Source organism: Meles meles, chromosome 6 (assembly GCF_922984935.1).
Source record: "Meles meles chromosome 6, mMelMel3.1 paternal haplotype, whole genome shotgun sequence".
NCBI classification, from domain to species: Eukaryota; Metazoa; Chordata; class Mammalia; order Carnivora; family Mustelidae; genus Meles; species Meles meles.
The window spans coordinates 75051207-75070679 of NC_060071.1; the positions used below are offsets into that span (position 1 = coordinate 75051207).

The 19473-nt window shown below is 41.8% G+C and overlaps 1 protein-coding gene across 7 annotated transcripts in view; it reads right to left on the reverse strand.

Annotated features, from left to right (window-relative positions):
* MYO5A (myosin VA) overlaps window positions 1-18778 on the reverse strand; it is a 191385-nt gene extending 172607 nt beyond the window's left edge. For all 7 annotated transcript variants that reach the window (XM_046008078.1, XM_046008077.1, XM_046008074.1 and 4 more), the window contains exon 1: window positions 18465-18778. In XM_046008078.1, coding sequence (XP_045864034.1) covers window positions 18465-18491 — 27 coding nt within the window. In that variant the 5' untranslated portion in view covers window positions 18492-18778. The remainder of the gene's footprint in view (window positions 1-18464) is intronic.
* Between the last annotated feature and the right edge of the window lie 695 nt (window positions 18779-19473).

Genomic DNA, 19473 nt, shown 5'->3' on the forward strand with positions numbered 1-19473 from the left:
TCTCATCCTGAGTTCTCTGTCCTAGAATTTAGTAAACAGTTCAAGGTTAGATTGCTTCAACTCTTCTTCTGGATGCTATGACATCTCCATCTTTTAACCATGTTTCTCTATTTCAGCTTGTAACTGACTGGAGAAGTCATCCTTTATGTTGTCATCATTCCAATTATCCTCCCAGATGTGTGCATCTTCATCTTCATCTAAACCAGCCCAGTCTTCCTTGAGGAACTCCTCAAACTCCTTGTCTGCCTCTAAGAGACCCAAGTCTACCTAAGTTGCTTTTTCTCGGACATGGCGACCCTTGGCACCAAAAACCTCTCAGGTCAAGATGAAATCTGGAACTCTCACTTTTCTTCATTGAAGCCACCAACCCCCCTGCTGCCTCTGGGCATAAAGTTTAACTCCTGTTTACATGTGATGTAAATAGTCTTTTCTCTATTTTCTTTTCCTAGTATATCTGGTTCACACAAACACCTACATGGTAAAGCCATTTCAATCACATTTTTCAAAAACCTAAAAAGTCAGATAATACAGATTTTGTAGCTAGTTTCAGAAATCTTAGATAAAAATTACAACTGACTTAAGAGAACAACCAATAAAAAGAGACATCACAACACAAAAACAAAGTATAAAGGACTAAAGCAAAAATATAACCATACATCTGTACGCAACCTGTTTATTCTAATGCCTCCTGTGTCTCACCTACTCTGAGTTTCCTACCTCTATAACACAATGACCAATATTATTCATAGACAAGTCATTGGTTCCCTGAGTTATTGGGCTATTTCCCTTCCTAGGACAGAACCCTGTTTGTCCCACACATACATGGTAATACACATCCAGGTACTCATACCCAAATCTCCCCATCACAAACCAACCCTTTTTTAGTCTTTCTTTTTCTTGCTCCCCACCTTTTTTTTTTTTTTTTACATTTTTGTTTCCTTTCTTTTTCTTTACATCTTTATTATCATGCTTCAAGAAACTAAGTTCCTAAACATGCATAAGATCCTGAGCATATTTTTAACACATAATAAAATCCAGACCTTTTTGTCAAAAAAACCATAAATCATATATGTTAATCTCCTCTTATTCCCTTTTTATGTACTAAAATTATAAGTAGTTTAAACTCTCTAGTTTGCTTGAAGGCGGTGTCCTTGAAGGTTAGGTCACCAGATGAAAACTTCTAATGTTGGATTGGAAAACAAAGACAATCACATATGGGAAAGGATCTTCCTATTTACTTCCTGACCTGGTTTTCCCTAACTCTGGCTATCTCTGCCCACTAATCCCTCTTTCCTTAACTATCTGGGAGATAAAAAGCAAACAAACAAATAAACAAAAAAATATCAAAACTCATAATGGCAAGATCAACTGAAGAAAACAGTGATGGGAACATACATAACCTCTTCTTCCCTCCAATAACCCAGCAGGCAGCCTGACCTGGTATTTGCCACCCTACTTGTACACACAAATTTTTACTTGCTAGGTCAACTGTATTTAAACTGAAATATGGCAACTATAAATAAAATAATAAAATGGAGAGCATTTTTAGATTCTGACAAAGTCAAAGTTCATGGGGTTGCTCTCTTGAAAGCTGTAATTGAAGTCAGAGAGCCTAAAGAGAAAATAAGAAAAAATCACTACATGGGCTGAATAATTCATATTGAAATCAAAAACATCAGATGAGGGTTGTAAGACACATCAATAGCTTAAAATGATCTCAAGTGAACAATCTTTGCCATTCTCCTTCTCCAGTCCCTGTGGGGGGAGCCAAAAAAAAAAAAAAAAAGAGCTCTGAAGTCTTTTAAAGAGACTGTTATTCCATTAATTATTTGAGGCAGTTTTTGTTTCACTGGAATTAATTAACATGACCCTTCTTCTTTAAGCTCCAGCTGCATCTGACGTCACTGTCCTATGGCAAGGAAGAATGAAAGCCAGAGGAACTGAGTTGACTAAAGTGAAAAGCATGCCCAAAAGCATTTGCAGGGCTCTTCTTGAGACCGTGTTGGTCTATATACTGACCACATTCTAAATAAACTCAATCTATGTAATTTCATAGTTATAAAACCTTAATTGCTGCCCAACAGTAGACATTTTCAAGCTGGAATCATATATAGTGGTACCTCTCCATCTGTTTCACCCACATATTTTAAAATAATTTGGCCTCTACCCATTCAGATTTATTAAATTTCACCATAGTCTGTGACAGTTAACTTACAAAATCCTGAAAAAACAACCAATAGACAAACAAGCCAAATAAGAATACAGGAGATTGGGGTGCCTGGATGGCTCAGTGGGTTAAAGCCTCTGCCTTCAGCCCAGGTCACGATCCCAGGACCCTGGGATCAAGCCCCGCATCTGGCTCTCTGCTCAGAGGGGAGCCTGCTTCCTCCTCTCTCTCTGCCTGCCTTTCTGCCTGCTTGTGATCTCTGTCTGCCATATAAATAAATAAAATCTTTCAAAAAAATAAAAAGAATACAGGAGATGATTAACCTTATGAACATTATTAAGAATCTAGGTTTAATATACAGAATGGTACAGATCACAACTAAGTCTTAAAGATCTGCTAAATTGATAATGACTTACATGTCCCCAACACATAGATTTTCATCAGTTCAGACAACACATCCCAATCCTTGCTCTCACCGGGTAAGCTGCACATGACAGGTTTTTGTCCCGATCGTTGTTAAACACACCACATTGGAGGCGCCAGCTCCAAAGACAAACTAGATCTCAAACTCCAGCAGGCAGTGACAGAAAAGGAAATTCTGTATGGTCCACTGATTATTCTAGGACTAAGGCACTGTTCCCGACACAGACTCAGAAAACCCTTGGACCAACGAGGTGCTACCTCTGCCCCAGGAGACTGGATATCTCGAGAACTGGGCCCCTAAGGATCCCTGGTCAATATCCCAAACATTTAAGAAAGAAGCTCATTCTAAGACACATTTAATTATAGTATTTGTAAACCAAGGGGGCTTAACTGAAATACATTAACCAAAAGACTCCTTTTCAGAGCTTTTAAGAGCTCAATCTAATGTCTCAGAGATTGTTTCCCACATTACTTCTCTTGATTGAGTAAATATGTTTTTTCTTGAATAACAACCTTTGCTATACTTCTTCTCCCTTTAACCTAAACCAACATTTTCATTTCTACAGTCAACAGTTTCTGAGTAACTTGTCTATCCTGCCATTAAATATGGATGTAGAAGCTTAACAAATCCTGAATGGCTTTTATTATCAGGGACAGTTTCCTTGATTAACAAGAAAAAGCAACTATATCAATGTGTAGATTACACTACAATTCATCCCACCTATGACATGACTTCCAAAATTCTGGCAGAGGGAGGGAGCTAACCTACAGCTTGATTCACTTAGCTCACTGACTAATAACCAGAATCTGTCTACATTCATAGTCCGGAGAATTTCCTTCCAGTGGGATGTTGTGGCTGGCACACTCTGAGATCGCAAACGTTTAAGAATTTATTCCTGAGTGCTTTGATATCCCTGTGGGTTTGAGGCTTTTTCTTTTTCTTTCTTTTTTTTTTTTTTCAGTCCTTTTAAACTCTTACAGTGAGAATAATCCCCTTAACATTGATATGATAATCACCAAATTTTTGTACCAATATTGTTATGTAGGAAAATGAGATGTTCTGTTAATTATAGTCAAATTCACTAACTACTATTGATTTCTTTTTAAAGGAACACACAAAGGCTTTTGGTTCTCTTCAATTTAAATGTAAACTGTCAAAAAATTGGAAATTACCACAGTGGACTGGTTGACTAATATATGACTGACTTATGCAATATAAAATTCTGAATCCATTAAAAAGATACTGTAGAAGAATATGTACTGGCATGGAAAATGTTCATAATATACTACTTTGAGAAAAAAATCTTGCTACAGAATAGTATGCACAAAATAAACCATTTTGTTGGAGAAAATACACATAGGGAAAAAAATAGAAGGACATACATCAAAATATTAAGGATATGTGAGGACAATGAAATTACATGCAATTCTTTTGTATTTCTGAATTCTCCAAAGATTTGCTCTGAATATTTATTATTTTTATAGTTTTTAAAAAGAATTTTCTAAAAGGAAAATAGTTCCCAAAGTAATTTTGCAAGTCATTTCTTATACTATTTCACATCTATTATTAGTAAAGGTAATGGAACATCTTTCACCATAGAAGATTCTCAATTTAGTTTTAATATAAGAGAGGCAGTTTTTCCAGTTGCCTTTAAAAATAGCAAAAAGATTTACTGGGTCACTTCCATGTGCCAGGTTTTCTCACATATTCTATTAAAAGTGAAACATTAAGGATAGCCAGGGGAAAAATGGCCCACAATGTATCTACAGTAATATAGTCTTATAATTTTTAAAAGACTCACCACCACCACCACTGAAGAAATAGTTTAAATCAGCTAACTTTTACTGAGCATTTATTAGTTGGGGGATTCTGATAAGAGGGAAATATGGTAGACAAAGTCCAAGTCAAGGAAAGCTGGAACACAGGCTCAAGGAGCAAGGTTGGTTTTATGTCCCATAGTGGTCCCACAGACCATCTGCATCAGAGTCCTTCAAGGGATTGGTTAAAAAATGTAAATTTTTTACGGGGCGCCTGGGTGGCTCAGTGGATTAAGCCGCTGCCTTCGGCTCAGGTCATGACCTCAGGGTCCTGGGATCGAGCCCCGCATCGGGCTCTCTGCTCCGCAGGGAGCCTGCTTCCTCCTGTCTCTCTCTGCCTGCCTCTCTGCCTACTTGTGATCTCTCTCTCTCTCTCTGTCAAATAAATAAATAAATAAATCTTTAAAAAAAAAAAAAAAAATGTAAATTTTTTACAAACCTACTGACTCCCAAACCTACTGACTCAGAGTCTCTGCACTTTGATCTTAGCCAAAAGGCTGAGAAGCAATGACTCAGAGTCTCTGGAAGCAAGACTCAGGAATTTACTTATTTATTTATTTATTTATTATTTGGGGGAGGGGGGTGCAGAGGGAGTGAGAGAGAGGGAAACTCATGCAGACTCCCCGCTGAGCACGGAGCCCAACTTGGGGCTCAATCTCACAACCTTGAGATCATGATATGAGTGGAAATCAAGAGTCTGATGCTTAACTGAGTGTGTCACCCAGGTGCCCTTCAGAAATTTACATTTTAAAATTACAGATGATTGCTACATATAAAGTCTGGGAAACCCATGTTGTGAAAGATCAAGCCAAGAGAATAGGGTTAGAAAAAGATCAAGAGTCTTAAATGTCAAGATAAGGAATGAGTTGATTCTATAGTAGATAAACAGGGCAGGGGATAAGGGGCTATGGACCAGCCAGAGATTTTAAGCTGGAGAGAGCAGTAGTGAGTTAAGATCTGTGTTTTGGCTCAGTACTGCCCACTACAGCCTGAGGTGAAAAGAGAATTGGAAGCACTGGAGAATTCAGGAAAGTGATCTATAATGATGCATTAAAACTGGCCAAGAGAATGGTTGCCACCCTGGTGCCAAAAAGGGAGGTGAAAGAAAGAAGATCACAAAGACTTACTGTTGAATAAATAAGATGACTTGAATGCTGAAATTTTTTTTTTAATTTTTTTTTTTTTTTTTTAATTTGACAGACAGAGATCACAAGTAAGCAGAGAGGCAGGCAGAGAGAGAGGGTGGGGGAAGGAGGCTCCCCACTGAGCAGGGAGCCTGATGCGGGGCTCGATCCCAGGACCCTGAGATCATGACCTGAGCCGAAAGCACCCCTTGAATGCTGAAATGTTAAAGCCAAAAATTACAGATATGAAGAGGAAGATCTGGAGAAAATTTTCCAATGGTACTTTAATGCCTTCTAGTTCATTCATTCATTCAATCATGGAGGTGTTACTCACTATATACTAAACACTAGTCCACATGCTAGGTCAAAAGACATGAAAACCACTGAATTACACACTATAAATGAATGAATTTTAATGTATGTGAATGATATCTCAATGAAGTTGTTACTGAAACAAAACAAATGCAAGATTTCCCCCGTCCTCGGGAGAAAAATGTCTGCCATGCAGTGTTGTGTCAATAAAGATATAGACAGAGTATTCTATAAGGACACTCAGGAACATCTTAGACAGACTAGGACCTGAAAGACATAATTCATGAACAAACAGTGGAGAAAAGCCAGGTACAGGGAATGCAGCAAAGCAGGAAGAAGGCAACCTGGAGAGCTCTTGACTTAAAGTGAAGACCTGAATGCCAGGACTGAAAGTGAGACAGGAGACTGGCCCACAGTGAAGGCAGATTAGGAAAAGGCCAGTGTATCATGGCCTCACTACTCCAGGTGTGGTCCTCAATCTGGCAACATTGGTTTTACCTAGAAGTTGTTGAAAGTCTTGCGGTCCCATCACAGACCTACATCAGAACCTCCATTTTGACAAGATTCCTAGGTGATTTCAGATGGACACAAAAGTTTGGAAAGCACTACACTAATACATTTATTCTTAAGACAATCCTATAGGGAATTACTGAGGAATTTAAGTCAGAGAGTGGCATGATCGGATATGCTCCTTACATAAAGATCACTCTGGTAACAGAACAAAAAACAGATTATAGAAGGTAAGACCAAAAATTGCTTATGGTGTTGTTACAGGATCCAATGAAGAAATAAAAAGGGTCCAAACAAAATAAGGATAGTACGAGGAAATGGTAAGTGATGGGCAGGGGGGTGTCGTGCGGGGGGGGGGGGGGTGTTCGGCTGAAGGGGGAAATCAAGACAATTTTAAGTTTTTGGTCTGGGTACATGGATGGATGTTGATGCCATTCACCAGACAGGGAATACAAATAGTAAAAATTATAGTGGCTAACATTTCTCAAATGTGTACCAGGCATTATTTTAGGTGCTATGCACAAACTATGTCACTTAAATCCCCTTAACAACTCTACAAAGTTAGTATTACTATTATCCCATCTTCTAGAGGAGGAAAGTAAGACATGAAGAAGTAGGGTAGAGAGGAAGAAAGAGGAAGGGAGGAGATGACAAGTTTAACGTTCAGTATGCTAGGTTTGAGGGGCCTGTAAAGATGACCACAGGCAGCTGTGGCAGGGATTTAGCTTTGTGAGGAGAACAAGGAGGCAGGAAACAGAGATCTGGAAGTCATCAACACAGGTTCATCCCTAACTTTTCAGGAGCAGATCAGGCCACAGTGGGAAGGAGGGTAGGTGAAGGGCAGAACCTAGGACCACCAATATCCGGGAGGTTAGAGGAGGCAGCTGAGTTTATGAAGAAGACCAAGTGGCCAGAGAGAAAGAACAATAGTTATAACCAAAGAGCAGCAATAACAAGAGCCAACAGTTAAGTCTGTAGTATGCATCAGTTACCATTCTACGCATTTTTTTATATATTAAAAAATTTAGTCACCATTAAAACCACGTGGGCTGAGTATTATTATCCTCATTAAAAATGAGGAAATTGAGGCACAGGAAAGTAAAGTAGTTTGGTCAAAGTCACACAGAAAGCAAAGAGCAAATCCAGGATTCAAACCCAAATGCAAACACTAAGTAGAGAGTCCATGCTTGACAGCTGGGATACACTGCGTCTCTTTCAGGCACTGGGAGAGACGGAAGCCAAGGACAGAAACAGTTGTAACCAAGTTCTCAGAACAGCGTCTGGTCCCCAGTGAGACCCAGGTAAACACTAACCATTATTATTTGATCATTGTACTGCTATGGAGTTGTGCGTTTACGCAAGCCACGGTTCTTAGAAGAAAACAAATGACAACTAAAGAAGGTAAAAATCAAGGTTTTCATAGAGAAAGAAAGCAAAGAAACTTCCAACTTCTACTCGGTTTCCTATAGGTTCAATATCTAAGTTTCCATACCATCAACTTTTGACCATATTTGTGGCTACCAGTCCTTAAGCAGGCTGCGGTACACAGCAATGACTCACAGACCCCCCAACAAGCCCCTAGATACCTTCTGAGTGTTATAAAGATTCCATTCCAGGGTGCTATCTTTAACACTGGGTGTATTTTGCTCCACTCTACTTGCTTTACAGCAGGTAATTGATGCTGAAGGTCTCTCAGGTTCTTGACTATCCCCTGAAAACACACTCAGCCTCTGACCACTCCCGACAAATGCTAATTTGTTCTAATTAGGAGCACATGTTGTCTACAATAAAATGATAACATATTTCCAGGTAATTTCCAAGTTACAATTGTATTTTGTTTATGCCCTTAAGACAATGGCTTCATGGTTGGTTTGTTTAATTCTTTCTAATTTAATAATTCTATCTGGCCCAGATTTCCCCCAAGTCAAGGAGAAACAATGAATAAGAGTAACAGTGAGGAAAATGGTCAAGAAAAGGAAATAGTTTAGCTTTCCAAAAGGTTAGGTTTTTGAAGTAAATTTATATATTTCTAAGAGCATTTCTCAAAACACAATAAAGGCACTGGATGGCAGAAAGCGTCTCACATAACCGGGACATCTGGTCATCCTAGCCCTGAAGCAATGTACATAAAAAATGCTATTTTTAAAATGAAATAAATGTGAATACCCTACCACAGCATAAATGTAAGTATCAACACTTGTCAAAGAAACTTGGAATATAAAATTGACTAAAACTAATTCAAAGATTTATGTACAAAGATGCTCACCATAGTACCTATCTTATAATAGTGAAAATGCCCAGCAATAAATAAATTATGGTACATCCAGGTGATGGAATATTATCCAACCACTAAAAATATTCTCAGTGAACGTTTGATAATATAAAAATTCTCACTATATTAAGTTTAAAAAATCATAAAAATTACTGTATCAATATAGATGAAAGACTTCAGGAAATAAATTAATAATTAACAATTATTATCTCTGGGTAGTATTAGTTTATTTCTAATTTTCTTTTTCTTTTTTTAATTTTCGTCCTTTATATGCTCCTGTATTTTCAAAATTGTATGAGTGCTCGCTTCGGCAGCACATATACTCAAAATTGTATGAGATGTACAATTTCTCTAAGCAGAAAAAAAATTACCAAAAAGTTATTTTTAAAAGTTTTTTATTCTTTAAGATTTTATTCATTTTTCTGACAGAGAGACACAGCGAGAGAGGGAACACAAGCATGGAGAGTGGGAGAGGGAGAACCAGGCCTCCTGCTGAGCAGGGAGCCCAAAGGAGGTCTATATCGTAGAGCCCTGGGATCATGACTGGAGCCTAAGGCAGACGCTGAACGACTGAACCACCCAGGCACCCCTAAAAGTTTTTTCCAAAAAATTTCTGCTTCTATTTCTAACTCTTTCCCACTTTTTTTTTTTTTATTTTATTTTATTTTTTTTTAATATTTTATTTATTTGACAGAGAGAAATCACAACTAGGCAGAGAGGCAGGCAGAGAGAGAGGAAAGGAAGCAGGCTCCCTGCGGAGCAGAGAACCCGATGTGGGGCTCGATCCCAGGACCCTGAGATCATGACCTGAGCCAAAGGCAGAGGCTTTAACCCACTGAGCCACCCAGGCGCCCCTCTTATAAGAGTTTCTTTTTTTTTTTTTTAATTCTATTTATTTATTTGACAGAGAGAGAGATCACAAGTAGGCAGAGAGGCAGGCAGAGAGACAGGAGGAAGCAGGCTCCCTGTTGAGCAGAGAGCCCCAGGCTCGATCCCAGGACCCTGAGATCATGACATGAGCTGAAGGCAGAGGCTTAACCCACTGAGCCACCCAGGCGCCCTCTTTCCCACTTTTTCTTACCTTAGTCTAAGCCTTAAGGTCTAGGGCAAAGGTTCTCGAGTGGGGCAGAGGGGGGCCGGATTTGACCCCCCACCCCCACCCCGGGGATATTTGGCAATGTCTGTAGACCATATGGATTGGTTATTACAACTGGGGGTGAGAGATGTTACTGGATCTAGCAGATAAAGGTTAGGCATTTGGCTAAAAATCCTACAATACACAGGAAAAGCCCACAGAAAGGAAGGATTATCTAGCCTACTATGGCAATAGTGCAGAAGTTGAGAAATTTTGGTCTAAGATGAAAAAATATTAGTAAAAACAGGAAGAATGGGTTAAAAATACAAAATTAACTCTAGTGGGTTTAACTTTTACTTCTATACTAAGATATATATATATATAGACAGAACTATCTATCTATATATTCTGACTTGATAAACATTTAATCCAGGTTTTGACCCAAATTCCATATTAAAATACAGATGTCCTGATTTTATGAAAAACATCTCCAGGACTTCTGTTCCCAGCATGAGCATGACGCTTGTCAAATTAGAAGTAAGATTTTTCTCAGCTTGAGCATATAGAGACCAATTCTGGGTAAAAGTTTTTTAAGGACTGCTACAAAAATGTTTTAAAGTGAGGTCGTATCCTTAAAGAAATAGCTGGTCCCCTTATTGTATATACTCCAGTATATACAAAATAAAATATGCAAAACTAAGTTCTAACCAGCCTAGTCTAGATTAAAGTGTAGTCTAACACAAAAATGTTTGTTTAAGACATACAGATATTCCAATACACAAAAAATAATTTATGTAAACTCATGAGAAATTACTTCCTATTGTGATGTCAGATTCAGGGAGTGGTAAAGCAAAAGTACAAGGATTTGAGGAAATGAAGTTCCCTCCTTAATCTAAGAAGTCACTAACAATTCACTTCATAAGAATTTATTTTATCCCATTTTAGGGTGTGTGCACACGCGCATGCTTGTGTATTGGGTATAACAAAGCACAACAGAGCATTAGGGTGAGTAGATTAAATAAAGGAGTAGGGTGTCTAGGAGCAGACAACAGTGTAGAAGGCAAGAAAGCAGAAAAAGAACACTGGAAATGAATAAAACAGGAATAACAAATTTTACAACTTATCTGTAGATGGAAATGGGGAAAAAGAATAATGTATTCAAACAAAAACATGAAGGAAATGAGGGGAAATAAAACACTGAGGATATATGGCAGAAAAAGATCAGAACGGAAGAAGACATAGGGTTCATAACCCCCTGATCAAGACTAAATGAAAAATACTTTTCAAATCTTCAATCCCTGATATGATTTCAATAACATTTGCTTATATGGATTCTCCATGGCTCTTTTTTTTTTTTTTTTAAATTCAAAATGATTCTATGGTTTGCAGGAGAGGGGGAGGGAGAGATTTCCAATGTCCTTCTCGTCATGCAAAAGGAGGGGCAGAATTCAACTGCTTTGTATTTTTGGTAACTTATTCATGGTGGATATTAACTATTCTTTCTGATGGGCAACAGCTTTCAGCTACCCCACCAGGTCTGAGTGGAGCTATCAATTATGATGTCCTGTCCTCCGCCTGGTCTTTGAGATGAGCTTGACTATGCATAATATCCCCCACCCCCCTTACACAGCACAGTGAAAGGAGAGGACACATGACCCCTAGCAAAGGCAACCAGAGTTCTTTTACCAGACTTCCTCCAGGCCCAGAACTGGAAGATCATGTGGTCTGCAGGTGCCACTGACCATCTTTTTCACCATGAAAAGAGCTGTCATGTGGATGAAACCAGTGGTAGACAGCACAATTTGACATGAAAGCCAGTGACAGAGAGCCTCAGAGACCATTTTCTGGCCTTGAATCCATGGGTCTGGGCGTCCAGGTCATAGAAGCAAATAAAATCCTTTTTAGCTTTGAGTTGTGTTTGTTACTTCCAACTGAAACAGTTCTGGCTGGTAAACTGTTTAACACTGTCAAAGAGAGGTTTGTTAAGTCGGTATCTCAGAACTATGATGCGTGAATTATCCAGACCCTTTTTTTAAAATCTACTACATCTTAGCTGTCATCATAACTTGAGGTAATAAGTTTCATAAATATAAACTTAATGTTTAAAGAAGAAATTCATTTTAAATGACACATTTATTTCAAGATCTAACAAGTATCCCTGCTGAGGTCTAATGTTACAAACCTGTTATTCTTGATGTTAAATACTTCCCCAATTTCCACCTTCACCTTTTTAAATTAAAGAGTTCTGCCTTTCTAATCTACCTACTTTACTGCCACAATCATTTTATTTCTCCCATTCTGAAAGTCCTCTAGTTTCAGTGTGTTTTTATTAAGAAGTAGAAACCCCAACCATCCACAGAGGATTCCTTGTCAGGAAAATGCAAGTTTGTTTTGTTTTGTTTTGTTTGTTTTCTTTTTAAAGGAAATAGTTTATTGACTACACTGCAAAAAGGGAGCAGCAGGCAGAAGAGCAAAGGAGAGGCTGTCCGATGGAAAATGCAAGTTTCTGTATGAGTGACTAAGGAGAGACAAAACTTGTCTTTTTAGTGTCGGGTCTCCCTCCAGTTCAGTAATGTGTTCATGGTTTTGGCCATAGCAGCACACTGGACCAAAAGTTGTAGATAGATGTACTTTCCCCTGGATTTTAACCAAGTTTGGAGCCATTATTTTGAAACCAAAACATAATCATACCATCCCTAAGTTCCACAATTGGCAAAAAGCCTCTATTGTACAAGGAGATGTTTAATGCTAATGGCTGCTGGTTTAGGGGACTTCCAGCTGAGGAGGGCTTCGAAGAGAAATGGAGAAAAGCCAGGGATAAGTTTCTGCAGCTTAAAAATCTGTTACCACCACAAACCCAGAATGACATGACAACCAAGGTAGATGGAACAGGACAATTGACAAAAGGGCATTTTAGCACACTAAGGACCTAAAGACCCAAGGCATCAAAGGCAGACACAGGGGTAAGCATGTGAAGTAAAGATGAAATAAACCACCTAAATACCTCACCATCCACTCTCACCTCCCACTGTGAATGAAACTCCACAGGAGTGACACCCCAGCTCAGTCCTCTACATTAAGTATCTTTACTGGTTGGGTTAAGGTGAAACCACAATATATATTTTAAAAACAAACAAACAATTCTTCCTGCTGTCCCAATGGGTAAGCACAACTCTAGTAAACTGGATTTTATTTTAAAAATTATCATTTTAGGGGCGCCTGCGTGGCTCAGTGTGTTAAGCCTCTGCCTTCGGCTCAGGTCATGATCTCAGGGTCCTGGGATGGAGAACTGCATCGGGCTTTCGGCTCAGCGGGGAGCCTGCTTCCCCCTCTCTCTCTGCCTGCCTCTCTGCCTACTTGTGATCTCTGTCAAATAAATAAAATCTTTTTAAAAAATTATCATTTAGCTATACAAAGAATAAACTGGGAAAGAGAAGAAGTTTAGCACAAGAAACTCCTGAGGATGATGAAAATGTTCTATATCTTGCTTATGGTAGTAGTAACATGACAGAATATATTTGTCAAAACTCACTGAACTAGGGGCACCTCAGTTGTTAAGCGTCTGACTTCAGCTCAGGTCATGATCCCAGGGTCCTGGAATCAAAAACCCACACTGGGCTCCCTGCTCAGTGGGAGACCTGCTTCTCCCTCTCCCACTGACCCTCCTTGTGTTTCTTCTCTTGCTCTCTGTCAAATAAATAAATAATATCTTATAAAAGCAAAACTGGTATGGTACTTTGTCCCACAGAGACTGGATTCCAAAAAAAAAATCCCAAAACTTGCTGAACTACACAGTTGAAATGAGTGGATTTTATTACATATAAATTATTACCTCACTAAGTTTATTAAAGAGAGAGACAGCTGGAAGGAAAGGAGAAGACAAACTCCCCAGGACGACAAATGCTAAAGGTCTGGAAAGACGCTATGGGAAGAAGACATGCCATCCGGGGATAGAATGGGAGGACAGGGTTGCCCACATGATGTTCTACCTAGGGCCAGGCCTTATTCCATAGAACACCCAGGAGTTTCTACTTCTGAGAATATCTTACACTTCATCAGGAATTGCCGAATGTAGAGACAAATAAATCAGTCTATCCTCTGGTGGGCCGTGTGACCCTAGACTCTCTCAATGGAGGTGAAATCCACTATAAAGTTAAAAACAAAGAAGCTAAATTACCTTCTGAGATAAGATGTAAGGTAAGAGGGGTTTTCTCTCTTCTCCCACACTTTCCTATAGTGCCCCCAACACCCTGGAGGTTGTAGCTAAATCCCAGAAACCCCATTCACAGACCCTCTTCCAGAGTTTCCCTACTTTGAACAGTTAAAAGCACCAGGAAGATTTAAAATGTTTTTCTGGTGGCCTCATGAAAATTAAAACCTCTTTGTACTCTTTTAGCCACTGGGCAATATACCAGACATTCACACTTCAAGAGACAGTAACAAATTTCAAGAGGAAGTCATGAGCTTTATTCTTTGCTCAAGCAGTTTGAAGTATTTCTGAGTATCTTACAAGTTCCACACTCTGCAAAAATTCATGGTATAATGGGAATTAACTTCCAGTTTCCAAAGCTAGAGCTACATCTTAACTTACACTGTTCCCTCTCCTTCCCACCCTATATCTCATCCATCATAGAGACCTGTCTCCCAAGTTTGTCCCCTTCCTTCCCTTACCATCTGCCTGTGCCTCAGTCTACCAAACAATCATTTCCTATTCTGTTTCCTGCAACAGTTTCTTTGGTTTCCCTTGGCTCCCAGCTCTCCTCTCTATTACTCATCCTGTTCAACCTGCCTGAAAACGTGCTTACTTGTTTAATCACTTCTTTATACCCTACTTCATTCCTACAAGGAGACTAGTCATCCCAAACCATTACTTACAGGAGACAGACTACTAGGGACATCAGGAGGAAATACAGATAGAAGAGGCATGACAGGATACTTGAGTAAATCAAATGTACTTACTAAACCCCAAATCTGGCACATGACCAGGGATGAGGTTTCTGTCCTGCTTTCAGATTTTGAAAGTAGTCTGAAAAATGTACTTTCAAGACGAAAATGTAAGAATTTCCAGGATTGATGGTAAAGGGGAAGAGGCACAGAACATAAAACGGGAACTTTCCCAGAAGAAATCTAGACCATGTGGCTTCAGTAGGTATGAAGGAATATGGTAGGAAAGGAAGAGTACAGATATACAATCTATTGGCCTAAACTGCTGTCTCATCTAGGAAAGTTTACATGGCTTCTCGAGCAGGGGTTTTAGAAGTTCTTGTACAGTTACAAAATTCAGCATCCTGATACACAGTGGGACTCCTAATTAAACAACTTCAGGTAATCTTGGCCATTCTGTGGTATTTTCAGTGTTATCCATGTTTGGGAAGTTCATGTGAGGAGGACTATCATTCCAACTCTCCTCCACAAATGCTGAATCCTCTGAAGTTACTGAAAGTATCTATGGGTGACATTATGATTCAGATAGCCACTGGCAAGTCAAGACTAGCAAATATTTTCAAAATCAGAAGCAGTGAGTTATCTTAGCCACTTTCAATTCTTTTGGGAACAAGTCAGGTGGATCTAAAAACAAATTGACCCACAACTCTGGGAATATACTAAAAACCACAGAAATATAAACTTTAAGTTGGGAATGGCATGGTATGTAAATTACATCTTAATCAAGCCTTTACTTTAAAAACCAACAAACATATTTTAACCAAAATGTTAGTTTCCAGAAATGTTATATCCTAGGAACCTAGTTATTGCCCTTAAAATGTTTATACTACTGGAAAAATTTACAAAATGGAAGCCCTGATAAATTACTGTGACAAAACCATTATCATTTTAGCTACAAATAAACTGAATGGTCTCTTTCCTTTCACGGGAATGGGAACTGATCTGTATCACACATCAAACTCTGACTTTAAGCTCTGAATGACATTTTTTAAAAGGGTACTTTTCAGATTTAACCACTATGTTGAATACCATAATTATGACATGTCACCAATACATCTTTCCTTGTAATCTACTCCAGAACTTCCTTCCCCATAATCCTCTGTGAGGAAAAAAGTCCTTGTGTTTATCCATTGATTTAACTTCTAATGATTTCCCTCTTCCTCTAGTAATAACTACCCAAGCCTTTACCTCTAGAATCATTCCAACCTTCCCCATGTCCCAATCCACTCCCTAATTTCTACTTATAAACATCACACCAGCTGTCTGCCTGCTGTGGAGGTAACTACAGGTTATTTATGCTCCCAGATATTCAAAGTAGGTCAAGAATATAAAAAACAGACTCTGAGTCCTTTGAGGGAAAGGGCTGTGTCTTGTTCGTTGTTAGAACCTCTCAATATTAAGGAGAGTACCTAGCACCCGGGAGGTGCTCAAAAAATATTTTGACCCACCATTAAGCAAAGGCCCATTCACAAAAAGAATTAAGTCAACAAATAACCAAGACACTAGAATATACTTGGGCATAAATGTATTTAAAAGGCAATTTAAGCTCAACTTACTCTTGATGTCTAAACCAGACTGTCTTTACAATGACTAGAAGATGAATTTTAAGAGCGTGTGATGAAGCTATGACCAAAAGCCAAAATCTTGAGAATTAAAAATCATAGTATTTATTTTATTTTATTTATTTATTTGACAGAGAGAGATAACAAGTAGGCAGAGCAGCAGGCAGAGAGAGAGAAAAAAGGCGGCTCCGAGCAGAGAGCCTGATGCAGGGCTCGATCCCAGGACCCTGAGATCATGACCTGAGCTGAATGCATTAACCCACTGAGCCACCCAGGTGCCCCTAAAAATCATAGTATTTTTTTTTTAAAAATTTTCTGAAAAATTATCTTGGGAGAAAAAAGCTGATCCAAGACCAAGGGCAATATCCAATCAGTCTCTAGTTAAGCAGTCTACAATTAGTCAGACAGCTGAGGGAGGGACTCCTCACTGCCCACAGTGTAGAATGGAGGACTATACAAAGTAACTAAGGAATGTTTACAAACCTGTATCTCTTCATAAGAAAATGCCTGATATTTCTCAGTACCCACTTCATATCATCATTATGAGGATTAAATGAGTTAATATTTGTAAAGCACTTAGAGTAGTACCTGGCACATAGTTAGCACTGTATTAATGTTTATTAATAAAGTAGCCAAATCAGTTTCCAATTACATTCATTCATACATTAGAGACCTACAATGCCTAAGAAAATTACCAGGTTTAGAGAGAAGTTCCAATTGTGCAGTACTTTAAGTCTGTGGCTAGAAAAGCATCCTAGAGAATGTTTTATAAAAATTCCTGGTCTCATAGTAAAATTAATCCTATACCCATTTCTTGAGAAATTCATGGGTTACAAAAGCTTTCCCATCTAATTCCTAGGTTTGATCCTCACAAGAGCCTTGAAAGGTGCAGAGCAGGTATAATTAACTCCACTTACAGATAAGAGACAAGTGAACAAAAGAAGTTAAGTGACTTGCCCAAGGTCATACAGTAAGTAAAAAGGCCTGGGCTAGAATCCAGGTCTCTTTTTTTTTTTTTTTTTAAAGATTTTGTTTATTTATTTGAGAGAGAATGAGTGAGAGAGAGCATGAGAGGGAGGTCAGAGGGAGAAACAGACTCCCCAAGGAGCTGGGAGCCCGATGCGGGACTCGATCCTGGAAGTCCGGGATCATGACCTGAGCCAAAGGCAGTCGCTCAACCAACTGAGCCACCCAGGCGCCCTAGAATCCAGGTCTCTTGACGGCAGGTCCAGACTTCTAAAAACACGCTGCAACTTGGGTTCTGGGCTTACTTGGGTCACATTTGGAAACAATGATTCTAAGATCCTAAATGGAGATTCTGCAGCTAACATGAACTTGGAAACTTCTGTTAACTGGAACTGAAGGTAATTAATAGTTGGCAAAACACCTACGTACAGTGAGTTATAGTATAAAGTGCCATGACGACACACATTCACAGAGCCCCACACACTGCCCAAGCCAAATGTTCAGAAGTCTTCAAAGGGACAGTTCTCCAAAATAGGCCATTCGTGCAAAGATGAGCAGACCCAGAAAATACGAATGTCGGTGTAAGAGAGAAAAGGCTGCCGCTGTCCTTACACTAAACCCTGAAGGAAAAGGCTCGCCCCAGCGGACGGGGAAGGCATGGAGTATAACAAGGCTCGGAGGGATTACACGTAGGTAGCAACTCCCGGGGACGCACGAGAGCCGACCATCCCAGCCCGTGAATCATCTCGCATCCAGCCGGCTGCGTCCCCCCAGGGGCTCGCCACCCCCGGGAAGCCATCTGAAACGCGGCGGCTGAAGGTGAGAAGCGGCTGGCGGCCGTTTGCAGGTTCCCAACAGCCGCACGGAAAGGCTGGCTGGTGGCAGAAGTGGCACCGCATACCAGCACAAGGCGTTATTCCAAGCGCCCGTCCCCACGGGAGGGACCATCTCATCGCGCCGATCGAGCATCTCCCGCGGCCAGGATTCCTCCCCAAGCCAGCCGGCGGGCGGGGCAGCCCTGACCCAGGCCCCCTTCCCAGTCAACCGCGCCGAGCCGCCGGCCCGGGGAGCGGGGAGCGGCCCCAGAGGCCCCCCGAGGCAGGCCGCCCTCCGCCGCCGTCGCCCGAAAGAGGAAGGCGCCTCTGCGGCAGGCGGGCCGGGCCGGGGATTTCGAAACGCGGGGGACCGGGGTGCTGCGGCCGCCGGGCCCTCGCGCCCCCGCCCCGCCCCAGCCCGACAGCCGGCGGCGCCCGGCCGCGCGGACCCCTCCCCAGGGCGCCGCCCGCCTCACCTTTGTGTAGAGCTCGGACGCGGCCATGGCGGGGCCCCGCGGCGCCGACGCCCCCCGCCTGAGCGGAGGCCGCACCTCGCCTGGGCGGCCGCCCGCGCCGACTAGGAAGCGCCCAGGCAGCCGCCGGCAGGGAGCGGGGCAGGGCCGGGCGGGGCGGGGGCGCCGGGCGGGGCGGGGCGGGGCGGGGCGCCTCAGGCGCGGGCGGCCCGCGGGGGCTTGGCCATCACTGCCCCGCGCGCCGCGAGCAGGCGCGAGCGCTCCGCGTGCCCGGGGTCCTCGGGGTCGCCGCCGCAGCCGCCTGGGCGGCGGGTGATGCTGCCGCCGCCGCCGCCGCCGCCGCCGCCGCCGCCGCCCTGTGCATTGTGGGAGCGGGAGGAGGCTGCGCTCCGGCGCTACCCCCGCGGCTGCCCCCGGCGCTCGCCCGCGCACGCGGCCTCCCCTCGGCGGCCGGCCCCGAGCATCCTCCGCCTGCCCGCGTGCGCGGCCGCCGCCGAGGCCCCGAAGCCCGCCCCCGACCTCTCTTCCGCGGCACACCTGCCCCGGGGGCGCGTCACACCCCGGACGCCCCTCTCCCCTAAGCGAGCCCTGGACTGCGCAGAACGGCCCAGCCACCGAGAGGGGCGGCGATGGCTGGCGGCACTGCGCGTGTCCAGGTAAATCACTGGGAGTCTCCAGCTGCTTTTCCTCTTCTTCTGAGCATTTCTAGGAAAAGGGTGTGGGAGGAGGCTTCTTCCAAGTCAATAGAACAACCTAGAACTCCAGAAGAATCCTGTTAGGAACAGCGGTCTGGGAGCTGGGCAGGGAGGACCAGTAATCTGAGATAGAATATCACCAAGTTCACCCTTTAAAATCTGGGCATCTGAGACAAGATGCCCGTAGGGGGGAACCCAGGCGCCCACCTCTCCTAGACCTATATGTCTGCAAACGTATACCACTACCCTTCTGTCCCACTCCTCTTCCTCCTCCTGTTCGCAGTGATGATCGATTCCATGGTGCCATGGAAGCTATC